Below are 18,551 nucleotides of genomic sequence, written 5' to 3'. Positions count from 1 at the left end.
TCCGAAGCAGTCAAGCTCGCCAGCTCACATTCAAGTCCATCTCGACATGCCGCGCCGACGGTGCGTAAGGGACCCGACTCTAAGAAGGAGGACGGAGACGCGGTGAAGCGCTGATGAGATGCAAGCTCACCTCCCTCATTGCCCTCGAGCACCGTGCGCGTGTGTTGTGTGGCGTAGTCGGCGGCATCCTTAGTGGGTGCACCTTCGTCGCTGTTGACCTCTCAGGCTGGGCGCGGATGCAGTTTCCTCGTTGTTTCTATACCTTCTTCACCACCTGCACGACATCCTCGTCATCCAGCGAGTGATCCTTGCCCACACGCTGCGGCTGGTGTTTCACAGACGATCCCCACACCCACGCATACTTGTAGTTGCGTATCAGCTGTCTGTGAATGCGGTTGCAGAAGCTCTCCACCGACGGCTGTGGCGACTTCTTGAGAATGACCGGCGCGTCGTAGTCTGGCACCTGACCCTTCGGCTTCGTGTACACGCGAATGAAGTTCAGGTGATCCCATATGCACTCGAGGAGCCCGTCCAGGTTCCACTCGTGATGGGCAGAGATTGGGCAGTTGTGCGGGATGCGGGCGACGATGTCGAGTTCCTCGATCGAAATTTGGTCGATCTTGTTCAGCACGTAAATGGCCGGGATATACGCGCGATTCCCTTCGATCGCATCTATGAACTCGTCGGCCGTGTAGTCGCCGCGGAAGGTGACGTCGGCGTTCGCCATGCGGTACTCGCCTAAGATGATCTTGATCGTCTCCTGGTCGATGTGCGTGAGCGGACACGTCGAGGAGATGCTGATGCCACCGCGGTCCTTTTTTCGAATCACAATATCCGGTGGCGACTTGTTCAGCCGAATGCCGAAGCCGTCCAACTCACGCTCAATGATGAGCTTGTGCTGCAGCGGTTTGGCAATGTCAAGCACGATGAGGATGAGAGAGCAAGTGCGGGCCACTGCAATGACTTGCCGGCCTCGACCCTTACCGTCCTTGGCACCTTCGATGATACCGGGCAGGTCCAGCATCTGCAGCTTGGCGCCGCGGTAATTCACCACACCAGGCACGCAGGTGAGCGTGGTGAACTCGTACGCGGCCACCTCAGAGTGAGTCGAGGTCATCTTCGACAGCAGCGTCGACTTGCCAACAGACGGAAAGCCAATGAAGCCGATGCGAGCGTCGCCGGTTTTCTGCACATCGAAGCCTTCGCCCTTGCCACCGCCTTTCTTCGACTCAGACGCGATGAGCTCGCGCTTCAGCTGCGCCAGGCGGGCCTTGAGAGCGCAAATGTGGGCCATGGTAGCCTTGTTCTTCTGCGTGCGGGCGAGCTCCGCCTCGATATCGTTGATCTTCTGCAAGGAAGACATTGTTGGCTGCGAGCAAACACGACAAAAAAAAAGATGTGAGGGGAGGGGAGAGGAGGAACTGTGAAAAAGGGAAGCCAAAGGGGGTGCGTGGTGCAGAGTATATCTATATCGGCTAATCCGGGGGTTGTTGTGTGTGGTGGTGAATGGCACGCCGAGGGGTCCCCGCGTCGGACAATCACGGCGTTGATGAAGGCAGATAGAGAAGGATATGTTAGGTGGGCTTCTTTTACGTTAAGGGCAGGGCGCAGTGGAGAGTTTAAAAAGGCGAAGTCTCAGCGCAAGTGCGCAGGTGCGTTCTCGCGGTGATGCTTGAGAGTCGGCGAAGGATGAGGGCGCGCGCACACCCTAAAGGACACAGAGAGATGAGGGCAGGAGGAACCGTTAGAGTTGAAGCGTTAGTGGGGTGGGAGATGATGGTGGGCTCTCGAGGCTGCTACAGGAGCACCTTCTCCGCAGACATCTAAGCACGTCCAGGGCAGCGCATACGTGGCATGTGTGTATGTTTGTTAATGCGATGGAACCAGAGATAGGGAGAGGGTGGGGGTAGAAAACGGTAGGGGGGAGGAGGGTGAAGGCACCGGGAGAAGAGAGAGAGAGAGAGATGATGGGCTGACGAGCCCGCCCGGCCACCCAATAGAGGCGAGCGACATGTTTGAGAACGCCGATGCGACTTAAAGGGAGAGGTACAGCATTGAAGCAGGGTAGTGATTTGTGCGGCAGAGGCGTAGTACGCCTGCGGGCCACGCGCGCCCTCACCTTTTTTGGCTTCCCAAATCCCCCAATGCGCTCTGCAGACGTGCCCGAAGGAAGAGAGTGAGCGAGCGAGCGACGGGCGCAGCGGATGAGCAAAGATGAGCCCACACAAGCGCATGGATGCGTGCACGTGCATCGCCCCACATGATCGTTGGCGCTTGACGTGGAAGCCGTTTTGGTGACCCTTGTTTGCCTGGGCATAGAGGACTCATAAAACGAAACAGCTCATCGAATCGACGACCGCATGAGCACAGGATAGAGAAAGAGAGAGAGAAAAGCCCACAAAAGCAGCAGCAGCTGATCCTGTCCAGCGCGATGACCATGCAACGAGTTTTCCTTGGCGAGATCAACTGCCTCACCGTTCACATACACAAGCACACACCTTTCTTTTCATAGGCAGGGATCACACCTGGGTAGCCATCACTTCGATCAGCGCATCGAGCTTTCGAAGAATCGTTGAGATGTAGGTGTTGCGGCTCATGTGCTGCCGCTGTGCCTTGTGCAAGTCCTTGATCGACTTCAACGACGCGCCGTCGCTTGTGGCGGTGGCGGCAGCGGCAATACTCTCGTCCTCCATGTTCTTTACGTCCTCTTCCACTATCACATCCGCTAGCGCGTTCCGTAGGGACTGCGTGAGCCATGCGAAGCGACGCAACTGGCGAGAAATCATGTCACGCACCAGTCGACGCTGGTGGTCCACCTCTTCTTTGATTTTGCGCTCCGCAATCGCGCGTAGTTTGCAGCGTCGCTCTTTGCGTTCCGCTGAGGGCATCCGCCTTTGCTGGCGGCGACCTCGCCGCGGTCGCTTCATTGCTAGCGTATCCGTTTTTGCAGCACCTGTTACCGTCGAGGATGACACCTTAGCGGGAGCAGGGGGCTGCCGCACACTCACGCCAGCACTGCGGCTGCACTTCGGGGTTTGCGAGCGCTGTGCAGTCGCAGAAGCCCGCAGTGTCGTGGCCATTGGCGCTTCTGTGGCAGTGGTAGGTTGGCGAGCGCCAGCTGGCTGACTACCTCCGCGGCGGCGCTTCTTGCGCGGTGTTGGAGTGGAAGCTGAATCGCCTTCGCGATATGTCTCCTCCCCACCGCCGGCGGTGCCCGGCACGGCAAGCAGCGACTTGTCGAACACCGGAGTTGTGAAGCGCGCTGTCGTGGCGCTGCTGACAGCCGAGGACGGCGACCGCTCTGCTGTCACTGCTTGCCCTTTTCTCCCTTTTTCGGCGCGTCTGCGCGGTGTGCCAGCGCTGTCAAAGTCGACTTCAGACTCTGTGTCAGGTGCATCCACGTCAGCGAGTCGACCGCTAGTAGCTTCAGGTGGCGAGAGCTTCTCGGAGTGACGTGCCAGGGCGTCTTCCAGGGGCTGCAGGTACCAAGGGGAGGCCCAAGCAACACTGCCGCCGGCCGGCGCTTTCCCATCGCTTTGCCGCTTCCGCGCTCGCCGAGACCACCGCGAGGGGGTAAAAACATGCTGAGGTGCTGACGCGACCGTTGGTCGGCCCCTTGCTTGCCGGCAGAAGTCGGAGCCCGTGTCGCCGTCGCTTTCACTGCTGCTTGCACTGCTCACCAGGGAGCGAAAAGTGGCCATGTACTGACGCCGTGCGACCCGTATCGACACCTGCGCAAACCGCAGCGCCCTCTCCGCTTCCTCGACGGTGTCCACCATTGCCTGCAACACAGGGCGGACGCGGCACTGGAACTGCGGGCCGCAGAGCGTGTAGAACTCGCACTCGCGCAAGAATGCGGCATGGTCGATCGTAAAGCTCTCAAGGGCACGGTACGTGTAGAGGACCCCGGCCTCGAAGCGCAAACTCTCCCGGTACACCGCCGTCAGCTCTGCCAGTCGCACCCACACTGTCTCCTGAAGACTCGACAACAGCACCTGGCGCACGGTCGTGCAGAAGAAGAAGACGCTGGAGAGCCCACTATCCATGCCGGCGCGCCACGTGTGCAGTACGATCCGCTCCGCGCTCTTCCAAAACAGGAGCGCGCGGAAGATGGCGCCAGTGCAATGCAGCGTGTGATCTGGCAGCAACCACGCTCCGCTGCACCACGGGCTCGCCGCCGTCAGGCTGAGTGAAGCAAGGAAGGAGTGAATGGGAAAGGACTCATTCGACGCTTTCTCTGCGCTGCCTTGCGATAACGGCGTCGGTTGGCGTGGCAGACGGGAAGCGCTGGAGACGTTTCGGACACCCTCCTCAGCCGCCTCGTCGCCCTCTGTGAAGTTGGCATCACTGCCGAGAGCCTCTTCCACTGAGCTGAGCCGCTCATGCCCCTCCCCACCGCTCGACATGAGCCTCCACTCCAGTTTCACCGTCGATTCGCCATTCGTGACACATGTCGCCCACTCATGCTGGAAGGCCGAGTTGAGGGAGGAGAGCGCCTCGGTCACGTTCAGCCCCTGCCGGGTGTCTGTGAGCGCCGCCAACGCGGACAGTCGCGTCTCCCCGCTTATGATTCTCTGCATCATCGAAGCCTCTTCAGCCTCTGCCGTCATTTCCAGTGCAGCGTCCACGAGCGTAATCCACAGGTCCATGAGACGCACGGCAATCGGCGCCCTCTGCAGCAAGCAAACGTCGAGAAGCTGCGTTGTGAGGCAGTAGAGAGAGCCGTAGGGCGGCAGCAGCGTCAGCTGCAGCGCCTTCTGCGTGAGGAAGCTGGCCGTGTACTGGCCGAGGGCGCGGTAGTACCCGCTGCAGCGTTGCAACGCTTCGGCCTCGTCGCAGGTGAGGGAGACGTCAACGATAAGAGCGCGGTCTACCTCGGCGCCGGTTAGGACGTGGTGCAGTGGGACGAGGTCATCAAAGTACCAGTGATGCGCCTCCGTTGCCGTCCACGACCACAGCTCGTCGGTGAAGCTCTTCCCCATGGCTTTCGTCCTCGTCATCGTCGCCCTCGCTTCGCGCGAGCCTCGGTGTGGATCGTCTTGTTGCCATGCAGGATCCAGCTCGAGAGGCAGATTTGTGTGTCCCCCCACATGAACGGCGCTGTCGGCCGCGTCGACGCGATGGTCCCGTGCCGCGCCATCACGTTCGGTTTTGATCGAAGCACGAGAGCGCCGCTTAGCAGAGAGACCCGAGTTGGGCAACGTGGCGCTGTCCTTGGGACTGTCGCGGCAGGGGTCGGACACGGCCGCCGCCGCCGCCGCCGCCAGCTGGCGAAGATACCCCGGCTCATCGACTGTGCAAGCGGCCAGCTGCGCTTGCCGCTCGGCAAGCTCTGCCAGCGCCGCCGCCTCCGCCTCACGCCGCGCATAGCCTTTGGGGCCAGTGCGCATTAGCAGGAACTCATCGTCGTTAATGTCCGCTACTCTGAATAGTGAATCTGGGTGGGCGTACCCTAGCTCGTCGCGCCGCATCGCCGCCGCGTGCGCCTCATCTGCCGCGACGGCGGCAGGCATGTCCACGTGCTCCCTCAGCATCGCCGCCTCGACTTGTTCGCAGCGCGGATGCGACGACTTCGACGGCGGCATTGGCGGAGGGGTCGATGCGGAGGGCACAGTCAACTTCGCGGCGGTGCTCTGCCCCGGCTCCACAGGGTTGCCCTTCTCCATGACGCCAAACGTTGACAGGGCGGCTGGGGCAACATCGCGCAGCTGACGAATAATTCCTGGCCCCGCGCCAACGCCGTCGCTGTGTTGCACCGCAGCTCCGGTCGACAGCGGATCGATGAACGTGACGGCTCCAGCGCCGGCTGCTGCCGCAGAAACTCGCCGTGCCGTGCGCGCCGATAGCGACGGTGACCCTGACGTCCTCGGCCAGTTGTTGGTGCGCAATATGCTTGCGCTGAGAGAGCGCCGCTGCTGCCCACAGGACTGAGGGGTATCACGTGCACCTGTTGCGGGCAGCTCCATGATAGTCGGATGTGCCGCGAAACTTGTGCGGCGCGAGCGATCAGGGAAGAGACGACTGCCACGCCTCCCCCCAGTCACGCCGTCGACGCCATACTCGTCGTCTGGAGTGGCGTACAGAATCACCGGCGGCGCGACGCGTCGCGGCGGCAGCTGGCGGAGCGGCACCACAATGCGCATCTCCGTCATTGCAGGGCCAGCCATGGAAGGCTCTCGGGCCGCCGCGTCTTGCTCGGCTTCCTCGATGGGGCGCGACGCTGGCTCTTGGACTTCGGTGTGCCCGGCAGCGCGTATCATGTACACATCGCGCAATTCTTCAACGATGCCCTCCATGGCGCGCACTCGCCGCAGCCGTAGCGCCAGTCGCTGGGCCTTCCAGTCGCTCAGTCGACTGTCTCGTCGGCGGCGCCACAGTTGCGCGTCGAGCTCGGCGCGGAGCGCGTGGCGGCATTGCCCGAGGTCCGCCTCCGTCTGCTGCTCGAGCAGCGAGACTTGGCGTAGTTCCTCCGTGATGGCACCGTAGAGGGCCATGGTGCCACGCGACGAGGCTGTCGAGGTCACCGTTGTCCCGGTTGAGAAGCGGGAGCTGGCGATGCGGCGTAGGCCAAGCACGCTCGCCGTCGCAGTCGTAGAGGAGCGAGAAGACGAAGAGGCAATGCAAGCGCTGTCCGCCCCCTGCCGCCCGCCTGCCGCCCTCCCCATTCCCGAGTGGGCGCCGCGGTCCTCATCGTCGTCGGAGTTTATGAAAATGGTAATGTACGACGGTGCCTCACTCGTCGACTCGTTTGATGGGAAAGCAGCCGTCACGTGAGGAGAGCGATCACGATGGTGATCGTCACGTACGGCTGGCGCAGCAGTGGCGCCGGAGAGGGACAGCTCGGCATGACCAGTGTGCGTTTCGGAGGAAGTGACGCCACCGACATGTTCGTTCTCGGCCGCGGACGCCTCTTCAGCACTACGCAGCCCCTCTTCCTCGTCCGCATGCAACCACAGCGACGGGTCTGGAGTAGCTTCCGTGGAGCCGTCCTCGCCGCTGCCCTCCACAGGATTCGCGGCCTCCTCCACCACCTCGAGCAAGACACGTGTGCAGGCTTGGTAGTGCTCCTTCCACCAGTTGATGGCGCCGTACGACGACAGCAAGTCGACACGCGGCGGCAGCGGCATTGGGGCCGCGTCGGTGACTTCGCCTTCGTCGTTGGCGCCAGTTCCCGAGCGTCCCATATCGTGCACAGCATCCGCTGTCGGTGCACCGTGCACAAGTTGCTTGATAAACTGTTCAATTGCGCGTCGCAGCGTCTGCGTATCGAGCAGCTCCCCAGCATAGTCCTCCGCCGCGGCCTCATTGACCTCCGCCATGCCTTCCAGTCGACGTGCGTCTTTCTGGGCGCTGAGCACGACATGCGTCGCAGCCACTCGAAGCACCCGCAGGCTTACCCCAGCGTGGAGGAGGTCTGTGGCAGCTGCAACAGAGAGAAATACCGGTAGCCGCTGTGGTGAAGGTTCCAAGGTGAAGCCGCTGTGCGTCTGGCCGTGAGACGGTACCACAAAAAACTCGTCATACGGATCGGCCAGCTCGCCTGCCGTGAGCCAGCGGTGCAGCATTGCGTTCAGAGGACGCAGGGTTGAGCGGAGAAGAAGCCCGATGGCGTCGATGGAGTAGCTGAGCAGGTCCTTGCGATGCTGCTCCCACGCGCCGTAGCTGTCGCCGGTGTCTACAGGCGAAGTGTTCACCGAGGGAGAGGCCGTCCCAGACTCAACCGCGGCCAAGGCAGCTCGCATTTTCTGTCGCTGCTGGTCGACGCCGCCACCCGGCGTATTCGCCTGCAACGGCACCTCCTCACTATCTTCACTGCCCAACGAGGCGAGCAGTTGGGCGAGCCGCTCCTGCTGCAGTGCGTGGTAGTGGGTGGCAGCGCTTCCGTGCTGACCAAGCGCGTCGGCATGATACGCAGTGAAGCATTCGTACAGGCGTGAGATAAGCAACGCCGATGAGCAGCGCTCTTCGAGGACGTCGACGGGGTCCCACGCCTCTGGCACCGCGGCCGCGGCCGGGACGCCGAAAAACGCCGCAAGAACCTCCACCTGCTCCACTGCGCGCTGCAGCCGTTGGTATGCCGTGAGCAGTTCCGGAAAGCTCAGCCGGTGCGGCCCGCCTGCTTGGTACCCCAGCTCCCCAATCTGTCGCTGCAGCAAGCATAGCAGGAGGCGCAAGGTGCTCATGGCACAGCGGCCGTAGCTGCCGAGAGTGCCGCGCAGCGTGACGTTGTCAGCTACGTCGCACAGGCGGTGAAGGCGGCGCAGCAGCGTCCCGTAATAGCAGCCCCACTCCAGCAGCGAAGCCAAACCACTGATGGCGGTCGCGGCGGCGGCTGCCCCGGCGCCACCATTGGCCGGCAACGAGCGGGCGTAAAACTCGTCGCGAACGCGCAACGCCGGCAAGTTTGGGCCGGCCGTGTTGTCGATGTGGGTGAGACAAAACGGATCAGCGAGGCCGGCGGCGCACCAGTGCAGGGCCAGGTGCACCTGCGCGTACACAACCTCGTTGTACAACGGCAGGCAGGATACGAAAGGGATGCGACATGCAGGCAGAGCAGCTGCCGCAGCATCAGCCTCACGCTGCCTTGTCTGCGTTGCCCCTTCACTGCCGGGGATACCATCTTCTTCTTCACGGTGGGAATGGACGCGGCGAGCTCGACCGTCCGCAAAGAGAGCCTCGACGGCGGGATCTTCCCCTCCCATCATCGTCTGCCCCCACTGAAAACCACAGGAGTGACTTGCAGGTCCGGCTTCATGCGCCACGCCCAGTGCAGCTGAAGTTGACGCTGTGGCAAACGGAAGCCCACTGCCACGCACAAGAGCCGTCAAAACCACAGCGTCGTCGCTGTCTGCCATGCCAGGTAGAGGAGCCCACGAGCTACGCATACTGTCAAGCAGCGATACGACAGCGGCGGAGCGGGTGCCAGCGCCCCTAAACAGGTGGCTGCTGTGGGTGCTTGAGCCCTCTCCAGCTATGGTAGCCTCGATCACCGGATCGAGGTCGCATGTCCAGCGCTGGTGTCGCCGCAGCGCCTGGGAGCGCTCCACCAGCGCCACCGTCGACGGCGCTAGCCAGCAGTGCGGCTGATAGGGCAGCGCAGAAGCTGGGCTTGCACCACCAGCATCGTTAGAGTAGCGATAAATCGATTGCCCGTTTTCTGACGACAAATTCGCGGGGCGGATGCAATCGAGGCTGTCTAGCCGCGGCTTCTTGCGCGTCAGGCTTCCCACGGCGGTGGCACCGTCAGTGCCTTGTGGTGGGGGTGTATGCAGCCCATCTACCAAGAGCGCAGGCGTGTCATCACCGTGCATGACAAGGGGCCGCCGTGGCGTATTCGCCGCAATGCTGGTGCGGAGAATAATATAGAGCAGTTGTTCCGCAACGGTAGCAGAGGCAGGTGTGCTGATATTCTCGCCTTGGGCGTGGCGCGGTGATGCGGTGACTGAGGTTGAGGCGGAGACGCTACTTTTCATGATGCCGCGTTGCTCAAACGCCGGCTTTGACCGCTCCCTCATCATCGCCGTGGGGGCGGGTGCAGCGCCCAGTGACTGCCCGCCTTCTGCGTCAGTTGGCTCATCCGTTGCCTTGCCCGCGGCTGCGCGCGGTAAGCCTTCCACGGCGGCACCAGCACCCTGCGCACCGCACATAATCTGGGCCGCGAAAAGATCAACCAAATGCGCTTGTGTCGGCGAGATGTCCGACATGACGGCGCGTGTGTGGTGCAGCAGCCGCACTACTGCCTCGCGCACGCCATCCCCGCCTTCAGCACCGCAGTCGCGGCGAACGGAGATGCGAGCCGACACGGTTGAGCGAAAGAATGAGTCGAGCGCGAGCCGTCGCAGTCGCCGCCGTTTCGCTTGCCAAGACGGCGTCCCGCGAGCGTACAGTACCGCACGCACCGCTGCGGTGGCGGCATCGGTGGTGATCGTCGTCCAGCTCAGCGGACCAAGGCGACCGTCACCCCGGGCACCCGATGCGGTGAAGATATCCAGCACGCCCCCCTGTGCATTGTCCAGCGTCGCCGTGTAGTGGGATCGGTCCAACGACAAGAGAAGTGGAAGAGCGGTCACAAGGTTCAACACGCTCGCCTGCGTTCCCGGCGCAGTGACGAGGGTAGAGGGAGCGGCCCTGTACGCCGCGCCCGACGGGAGCAACGGTGCTGGACGCCGTGCCGACGTCACAGGCGGTGAGTCGGGATACGACCCATGCGAGCGAGGCTCGTTATCGCTGCATGCTGAGGGCAGCACCACGAGGTCAGCCTCGCTCATCATCTTATCTCGGGGCAACGATCGAGGAAGACGGTGCGCGAGAATTCGAGCAGAGCGAGCAGCGGCAGCAACAAAAGCAAAGACGAAAACCTCCGCTGTGTTGGTGCTCCCCGCTGCGTGAGGGTTACCTCCCGCTCCCGCTCTCCCTGTGTATATAGGTGCGCTCCTCGCTTTCTTGCGGAGCTTCCACAAACAAACAAGGACTATGTATATCCAGTTTGTGCCTTCTATGCACATCAAGTTATCCGCCCCTGCAGTATGGAAGCTCGCGCGTTATTGCGGCTGCTCAGCCGCACAGCAGGAGGAGAGTGACACGACAATTAGCCGGAGGCACCAATCTTTTCCTTTCCGATCCACAGCAGACGACGCACACGTGCCGGACGAAGCCCATGCGAGCGCGTACGATCTCGTACGTGTGTCTATATCTATGCTGTGAGTGTGTGTGTGTCTGTGTGTGCTTGCGTGAGTTTCTGTAAGCGTGCGGAAGTGTGCCAGAATCCGCACTGCTCACCACCACGGTGCTCGTTACGACGGGGAGCGCCTACAGCGCAATGGTTGAGTGGCAAGCGCAGGCGAAGGGGGGGGGGGTGGTGGAGACCGCAGGAGTGCGGAGCTCTCAGTTCACCGTTCCCGAGCGTCGACTGTGCGTGTATGTGTGTGTGTGTGTGTGTGTGTGCCAGAGGAAACAGGATGAAGAGTCATGAGGAGGAGACGAAGACGGCGTCGCAACATCAAGCAGCCGACGAGAGCGCGCGTTTCCGGCGGCCGCATCCCTTCACCTTCACGTGAAAATCCACGGCAGCGCAGCACAAAACCGGTGACTGTGAAGGAACCGTGACCTTTTGCTTTGCGAGGGGGCAGGAGGGAAGAGTGGCGAAGCGAGAAGCCGAATACGCGCTTTGCTCCCCCGCTGCCTGTTATGATCGCACCGGAGCCCTTCTTCACTGCCTCTTCTCGGTCTGCGAAGCCTGTCACGCAATCGTTTACCCCTCTTCTCAATCTAAACTCCCTGCCGGCCTCCTCCCCTCCCCCTCACCATTTCACCGAGTGCTGTGGACCACTCCGCAACTGACAAGAAGACCACGACAAAATCGAGCGCCTTCGAGGGAGAGAGAATGCACGGGAGGCTTGAAAGAAGGTGCGGCAACCTCGAACAGGACTGCCTAAGACCAAAGACACCGCGCGCTCTAACACGAGTCAGCCGCACACCTGAGTATGCGCGCACGTGTATATATATATATATATGTGTCCGTGTGACAGGTGGAGAGAGGACGCAAGGCTACAGACAAGCGAGTGCAGCAACACACGCAAAGAACGACAACGTAACAACGAAAGCACCGTGTGATATAAAACGAGAAGTTTCCTTTTTGTTGGACAACAACGTGCTCATGCCACCAACGAAGAGGCCAGCAAGTAGACACACACACACAACCACAGCTCACTTGCCGTTGCAGGAATACGGCTGCATCCTCGCCGTCTAGGACGAACCGTCCTGCCGTCGCATCGGGGCCATGCGCTGTACGGGCTCTGCTTGCCTTGATCCATCGCCGGCCGCCTCCAGGGCCCTTTGCTCGAGAGCGGAGGCGGTGGCGTCGACCGTGCGAGTAGTAGGGGGTGATCAAGGTGCACGCCGGATACGCCCAGGGAGGAAGCTGGCCAGCTGCAGGTCAGGGCCCTCGCTGCGACTCTCGGCACACCCTGCCTATATGCCTTGCTTCGCCCTCTGTGGCGCTTCAAGCCGCGGCACCCCAGAGTGTGGTGCCGGGGACTCTTCACATGGGAGCCTCGAGGCCTCGATGGCGCAACGCGGGGCGTGTCCTCGTCACGCTTCCGGCATCTGCGCCTCATCAGTCCACCCGGTCGGATGAAGGAGATGCTGCACATTTCGCATGCATGCGCTGTGGCGTTGACTCGTATGCATCTCTTCGCACCTTTCCCGTCTATTCCTCTTGTTCTGCTGACCTCTGGGTGCCTTGCTCGGGTGTGATACGCCGTGCCGGCTGTGCATGGCAGCTCGTGCTGTACAGTGCTCACATGCTTTGCAACGTCAGCAAAAAAAAGGGTAGAGCACCACCAACATACTGAAAGGCACCGGTAATGTGGCCATGAAAATCGACAGGGCTGGTTCGGAGAACTAGTCAAAAGATAAAGAGGCGAACGAGGGGGGGGGGCGGCGGCGGCGGTGGTGAGGTACAACGGCGACCTGAGCCCGCAGTCTGAGCAGGGTAAAGCATCGTTCGCGAGCGCACTCCCATGCAAGCATGTAGAGAAGCCACGCTAGCTAGCAAGGCTGCGGGAACCCAGTCGCACGAGCTGCAGCACGTCACGCCTCTCTTACGATGGTGAGAGCTGGTCTAGCAAACTCAGAAAGGAGTGCGTGTTGAGAACGGCTTCGCCGCCAATCGACGCCTTAATGCTACTTCCGCCGGCCGCAAACGAGGCTGCATCAGCCGGCTTGTACGCGGTGCGCGCGTTGATGCCGTGCACCAGCGCTGCCTCTTCGAATGTATACCCGCCGCACATGTACACGATCACCTCCATTGGCTTATGTTCCGCGTTCGCCACACCGCCGCCGCCGGAGGAGGAGGTTAGCTGTTCCAGGTATGGGTAGAAGGCGGTGTCGAGCTGGCCGCTGTACAGCTGCTGCAGGGTGCGCTTCAGAACCGGTTCATGCTGAGTGTAAATGTTGCCGACATCCACAAACGTCTTCACAATCTTTGCCATGACGCCGGTAGCGGCAAACAAGCGATCGGTGTTTCGATGAAGGCCGTAGTACTGCCGCAGCTTACTAAGGAGCAGGGCATAGTTCGAGTTGACGCGGTCGAGGTACGGTGCCACCTGCGACGTGCCGCGGGACTTTTCATAGCGAAGGTGGTAGATGAGGCAGAGGCGTGTGAGGTCCTCCTGGCTCGTACTGGGGCGCGACGCGAAGGACTGCAGGCGTGTCCAGTGATTGCTCTGGTCCGAGGAGGCGATCATGTCCTGCTCCAAAAGAGAGATCTCCAGCAGGTTGCGCTTCTTGAGGACACCGGAAAGATACGTGGTCACCGTCGTGTGCTTTGTGACGGACCCGGTGAGGCTCTTCGTCTGCGGAATCTTCTGCATGAACGCCTTGAGCTCCTCGAGGGTGGCTGTGGGGCGGTCGAGATTCAGCGCCTCTTTGCACTGGTCGACGTACCTCTTCACGTTGTTGCACAGATCGCCCCAGTTATTGAACATGTTGTTGGCGAAGAAGGTGTCATCGTGCTCGGAGAAGACGTAGCCTTCCTTTTCGGCTCCTTGCACGTCGGCCGGCAGCTGGAGCGTATTGGAGCGCAGCCCAATGTGTTCGTGGAGCATTGCTTGGTAGGTCCATGGGGTGAGGAGCGGGGTGAGCGGGTCGTCGTTGCGGTCTAGCAGCAGCAGCACCGTGTCCCGCGCGGGATAGTCGTACAGTTCGGGGTCGCTTTTCAGCACATTCACGAGTTCCGAGGCGAGGCGCTGTACAAACGGGCTATTCTTCTGGTAACGAATGCGGGGTCGCCGGCGCTGCGCCACCATGAGCGAGGCCAGCCCCTCCGCCAGCCGGCGCACCTGCGAGGCTGACAAGAATGACGACACAAGCGACTGCGGTGGCGGCGTCTCCAGCACGAAGGCGTCCTTATTGATGGCGTTGAAGTCGCAGAACACCTCCTGCACCTCCTCCACAAGCGAGTCGTTGTCGGCGTTCGCGAGGCGGTCCAGCATCTCCGCGCTGGTCGCGCCGCAGAAGAAGATGTGATAGCTACGGTACTTTGCCATACGCAGCTCCACACATGCCGCCTCCACACTCGTGAGACTTGGCCGCAGCAGAATGTAGCACCGCAGCATCTTCATCAAGTTCCGCTGCCGCGCGGCGCTGTTGAGGGACTCGACGAGGTACACTCCGTGCTTGAGCAGCTCCGTCTGCGAAAAGGCAGTTGCGATCATTGGCAACGCGCCGTCGTCTACGAGGAGGACCTTCATATTCGTATCACATGGCAAGATGCGGTTCATGTAGGCCTCGATAAGGGAGAAGAAGCTGTTGGACGCCACAAGTGACGAGGAGGACGAGACAGCGGCTGGCGCAGTGAGGTGAGCGGCCCCGCCACCACCGCCGCCCGCCGTCAGCAGCGTGCTGGATAGGTTTTGGAGTGTCGCGTGCGTATTCATCGTTCCGGCTACACAAACGAAATGGCGGCCGACTCCCTGCGCCGACCAACTGGAGGAAAAGCAGTACCTGCCGTGGGAGGTGGCTCGAGCGAAGGTGACGTGTGCCTCGGAACAGCAACGACAGCGATGGCAGGCCCCAACACAACAAGGAGAGGCGGCTGCTCACCTTCACAAAGAGTGGCGAAGACAAGGTAGGAAGAAGATACGCCGAGCAAAAGGCGTGTACGCAGGTATGCGAGGGTGTCTTCGGTGCTGTGTGGTGTACGAGCACCGTGGTGACCTGAGAAATCGAAATAGGTGTGTGTGAGTGTGTGTGTGTGTGTGTGTTGGAGAAAAGGGGAGGGCAGGGGGCGGCACAGTGCAATCTGCAGATTAGAGTCGGCACGAGGGTAACGCGCAAGTGTGTTTGGTCAGTAAAAGGCACAGTCGGTAGAGCGAAAGGAAGAAGAGGATGTACCGAGGGAGTGCGTGGTGCATCAGTCATTCACCACCCTTATCAAGCGGAGTGCGCAGAACGTTGCAGGGGCAGAAGAGAAACAAAGAAGGCAGATCCGTAAAGAGAGAGAGAGAGAGACGAGAAGGAGGGTGGAAGGGCGAGGGGAAGAAGCACACATCGTGCAATGGTCAGGTCGTCCGAGTTCCGCAACCCCCACCCGTTTTGAAGGGGACGAAAACGAACAAGAACGAAGGACGGCAAGCGTGGCGCATCGCCAGTGCGGTTTCCGAGTGTGGTGTTTTCTGTTTGTCTTCTGCATTGCCCATGTTTTTCTCCGTTAACAGCGCATGCAGCGCGTGTGAAGAGTGCGACGGTGGCTAGGGAAAGGGAGAGGATTGGGGTTGGGGTTGGGGTGCATGTGCGGCGAAATAGACACAGCGCACCAAGCAACAGCAGCCGACCTTGCGCAAACCAGAGAGGGCTTTACATGCGGCCCGTGAGGAAAAGGGAAAGAAATCTGACACAACACTGGGTGTGCGCTGCAATACAGGCAAAAAAAAACGGGGAAGGGCTATTGCATACTCCTTCCTTTAAACAATGACACAAATCGAAAGGCATTCGACGTTATGCGACAGTGCCAGAGGGGGAGGGAAGGGGAGGGGGCGGGGAAAAGAAAAGAAGTAGCCACGGCGGAAATCAGTCAAGCTGCGTGAGCACAGCAAGAAGCAGGGGCGTAGCGTACATGCATACGCAACAACTCCTCTCCCTGCTGCTCTTGCATGCGTGTGTGTGTGTGTGTGTGTGTGTGTTTCGTTTGCTTTTCTGCGCATCCTGTGTGTTCTACACCGCTCTGCCAACGTTGTTTGTCTATGCGTGTATGTGCGCATGCACCTACTGCTCATGCGTGAAACTGTATGTGTGCATGTGTGTGTGTGCTTCTATACATGCAGTTGCATCGACTCTCTTCGTCTTCTATCGAGCGAGGACCACGGCACCATCGATATCGATCCTTTTCTCGCTCACTTTGATTCACTCACACTCGCCTAGGAAAGTCGACAGGAAGCATGCGAGAGATTCTATGCGCGACTGTGGGCCAAGAGAGGGAGCAGACGTGAGCGGCGGCTCTACGAGCTCCATTCTCCATCAGTGTCTTCTGTTCTCTTTTCTTTTGACATGCCGTCAGTGCGCGCGACGGCGCTTTCGAATCCTCGAGGCCGACGCACCAGAGAGGGAGAGCTGAGCTGCTAGCTTGAGCGCCTCACGCACCTCTGCAGCTTCCTTCTGTCTTCCTGGCACGGTGCACAACGACGGCCCAGGGAGGGGCGCTGCACACACACCCGTGGTGGCACCACCAGAGTGGGGACGAGCCAAAGGTGGTGTGCTCGTGAGTACTTCGCCGACCCATCGATCCACTTCCTCCTCATGGTGACGAAGCTCGTCAGCAGCAGTCACAATGGGCACAGGAGCGTCAGCCCGAATTGTTGAGCTGGAGTTGGTGGAAGGGGGCGACGGGGTCTGAGCAAGAGGTGCAGCCGCTAGAGCCGAGCTTGCCGGCTTCAGTTCGCCAGTCTTCAGACACAGCTGCACCCACTGTGGTGTCACGCACGCAAGGCCGCGTTGACGCGCAACGTCGAGCTTCGTCAGCGATGGCTGAGCAGCCTCGGTAGAGTTGTCGCCAGACCGCTCCGCCGATAATTGCTGACTAGGACTGGTGTTTGCTGCCTCCATTTCTTTCGTGGACAACGGTGCTTCTGCTTCGCGGCTACCGGCAGCGAGGAGCCGAAGTGCAAGAGGGGCCGTTGCTGCATGCCGCGGGGCGGCGGGTGAAAGGTGCATGTGACTGTAAACTAACAGGTTCGTCGTGTCCAGCAGGTGGTTGTGGTACGTGGCACCGTAGAACTGCATGAGTGCGATAATGTTCGCTTTCAGCTGCAGCGGCAGCTGCGTCGTTGTGAAGTGAACGCCCGTAAATAAGTACGGGTCGTAAGCGATGGTGTCGGGGTAGTCTTGACACGGTAGCAAGAGACGGTTCTCGCGCAGGCACTGATGCACCCAATGCTCGTAAACTACTGTGAGGCGACTGGAACGGACGCGGCTCTCCAGTGATTTAGGCAGTTCCTTTGATGGCCCCGAGCCACGGCTGGAGTGCGCGGGAGTGCCGGGCTGGTTATCGCTCGCGATGATGGCGCATGTGACGGGAGTCTTGTCATCCAAGTCGTATACCACGCGCCCGCCGTTTTGGGTAAGCTCCACCACCGTCAACGGCGACGCTGCAAGAGAGAGCAGGAAAGTGTGGCCTCGAAACATTGCTGGAGGGCGGGGGGGGAGGGGCGAGGAGGGCTGCAGAGGCTGAACCACTCGCGCGGTGCCTTCGCGTGTATGTGTGTCGGTGTGCGTTGATGTACTACCGCTTTTCAAGACGTGTAAACGAGGTCTGGGAGAGAAAGTGACGAAACAGACTCAAGTGTGGTGTCGTGCTGGAGACAAGAACCCGATGTGAGCGGCGTCGATGATACGCTTGGTAAGGTGCGTCTCCGAGCTGGCGCAGAGAACCGCTGCTTCCGAAGTGTCTGTCTCGCGCGCGGAGGCGGTTCAGTGCAGTGCAACGACAGGAAGAGGGCAAAAGAAAGGTGGAGAAGAGTGGAGGAGAGGCGTGGGATGACGGATGGCTGAGATCGAAGAGGAGCAGTAGAAGACGTGAGCGAGTGAAAGGAAATGATATTGGCAGAAGGCGATGCTTGTTTTTTCAGCACCGGCATAACCAGCTGCCACATTGCTGATGCGTATGATCACTATTGCAGCAGGTATGCAGAGGCCTGCCTTCAGTCCACCTACTTTCGCCCCCTCCCTCGCCAACTCACACGGACTGCACAAGCCTACATCGAGAGCTAACGACACACACACACACACACACACACACACACACACACGCACACCTCGAGATGCCCTGCGAGCCAAGAAACGGCGAGTGGGATGCGAGGTGAGCCAAGCCAGAGAACGGTGGTAACAGGAAGGGGAGGCTCTTTCTGTTGCCACCCTTATGCGCACACGTAGACGCACGCCGCCTTCCTTGTGACCCATCGCGCGCTGTTTCCATCCCGCTGGTGAAAAGCAAGCAACACAGTTAAGGGAGGTGACTCTCCCTCCACGGCAGCAAGGTGGCCCAATACAACGATAATCACTCATCAGCAGCAGGGCCACATGTGTTCGCCAGATCCAGGATGTGCAAAGAACTCCCTTGTATGCGTGTAAAGGAGGGGAAGGGGGGAGGGATACGTGAGAGCGGGCGGCTCCCCGAGGAGAAGGCGCCACCCACACAGCACGTCCACTCGACGCACCCCACCTCCCTGCTCAGCTACGGGTGTACTCCAAACATCCGAAGACCGACAAAAATACTTATGTGTAGCAACCAACAGCAACAACAAACAACAAACGCACACGCAGACTGGAGATGAAATAAGTACACCGACACACACCCGCACTCACACACACACACACGGGCACGAATTCGAAAGCGACCATGAGCGAAGTGGAAGCAGCTGAAGAGAAGCGCTCTGGAGGAGGCGGCAGAGGAAAGGGGCGGCTCGAGAACGTTCTTGACATAACACGATGCACGGAAGCGCCAGAGAGGTCATGCAACATGACGAGCTAGTGCGAGAGGCGCGACGAAGGTGACT

At 60.4% G+C, this 18,551-nt stretch overlaps 4 protein-coding genes across 4 annotated transcripts; all 4 read right to left on the bottom strand.

The window, feature by feature from the left end:
- Window positions 1–256: 256 nt before the first annotated feature.
- On the bottom strand, window positions 257–1,363 carry LMJF_36_2250 (putative developmentally regulated GTP-binding protein 1; the record flags this gene model as incomplete). Its single annotated transcript, XM_001686750.1, has 1 exon — window positions 257–1,363. One exon carries the CDS (start codon window positions 1,361–1,363, stop codon window positions 257–259), a length of 1,107 nt encoding a protein of 368 aa, XP_001686802.1.
- A 1,156-nt stretch (window positions 1,364–2,519) lies between these two features.
- On the bottom strand, window positions 2,520–10,271 carry LMJF_36_2240 (conserved hypothetical protein; the record flags this gene model as incomplete). Its single annotated transcript, XM_001686749.1, has 1 exon — window positions 2,520–10,271. The coding sequence occupies one exon, from the start codon at window positions 10,269–10,271 to the stop codon at window positions 2,520–2,522; it is 7,752 nt and encodes a 2,583-aa protein (XP_001686801.1).
- A 2,331-nt stretch (window positions 10,272–12,602) lies between these two features.
- Window positions 12,603–14,282, bottom strand: LMJF_36_2230 (vacuolar protein sorting-associated protein 45-like protein; the record flags this gene model as incomplete). The annotated part of the gene is made up of 1 exon (XM_001686748.1): window positions 12,603–14,282. The coding sequence occupies one exon, from the start codon at window positions 14,280–14,282 to the stop codon at window positions 12,603–12,605; it is 1,680 nt and encodes a 559-aa protein (XP_001686800.1).
- Window positions 14,283–16,053: 1,771 nt separating this feature from the next.
- Window positions 16,054–17,181, bottom strand: LMJF_36_2220 (conserved hypothetical protein; the record flags this gene model as incomplete). The annotated part of the gene is made up of 1 exon (XM_001686747.1): window positions 16,054–17,181. The coding sequence occupies one exon, from the start codon at window positions 17,179–17,181 to the stop codon at window positions 16,054–16,056; it is 1,128 nt and encodes a 375-aa protein (XP_001686799.1).
- Window positions 17,182–18,551: the final 1,370 nt, after the last annotated feature.

Source organism: Leishmania major, chromosome 36, assembly GCF_000002725.2.
Source record: "Leishmania major strain Friedlin complete genome, chromosome 36".
In the NCBI taxonomy this organism is placed as follows: domain Eukaryota; phylum Euglenozoa; class Kinetoplastea; order Trypanosomatida; family Trypanosomatidae; genus Leishmania; species Leishmania major.
Note: the sequence above shows the minus strand (reverse complement) of the source record. Positions and strands in the feature narration are given on the sequence as shown.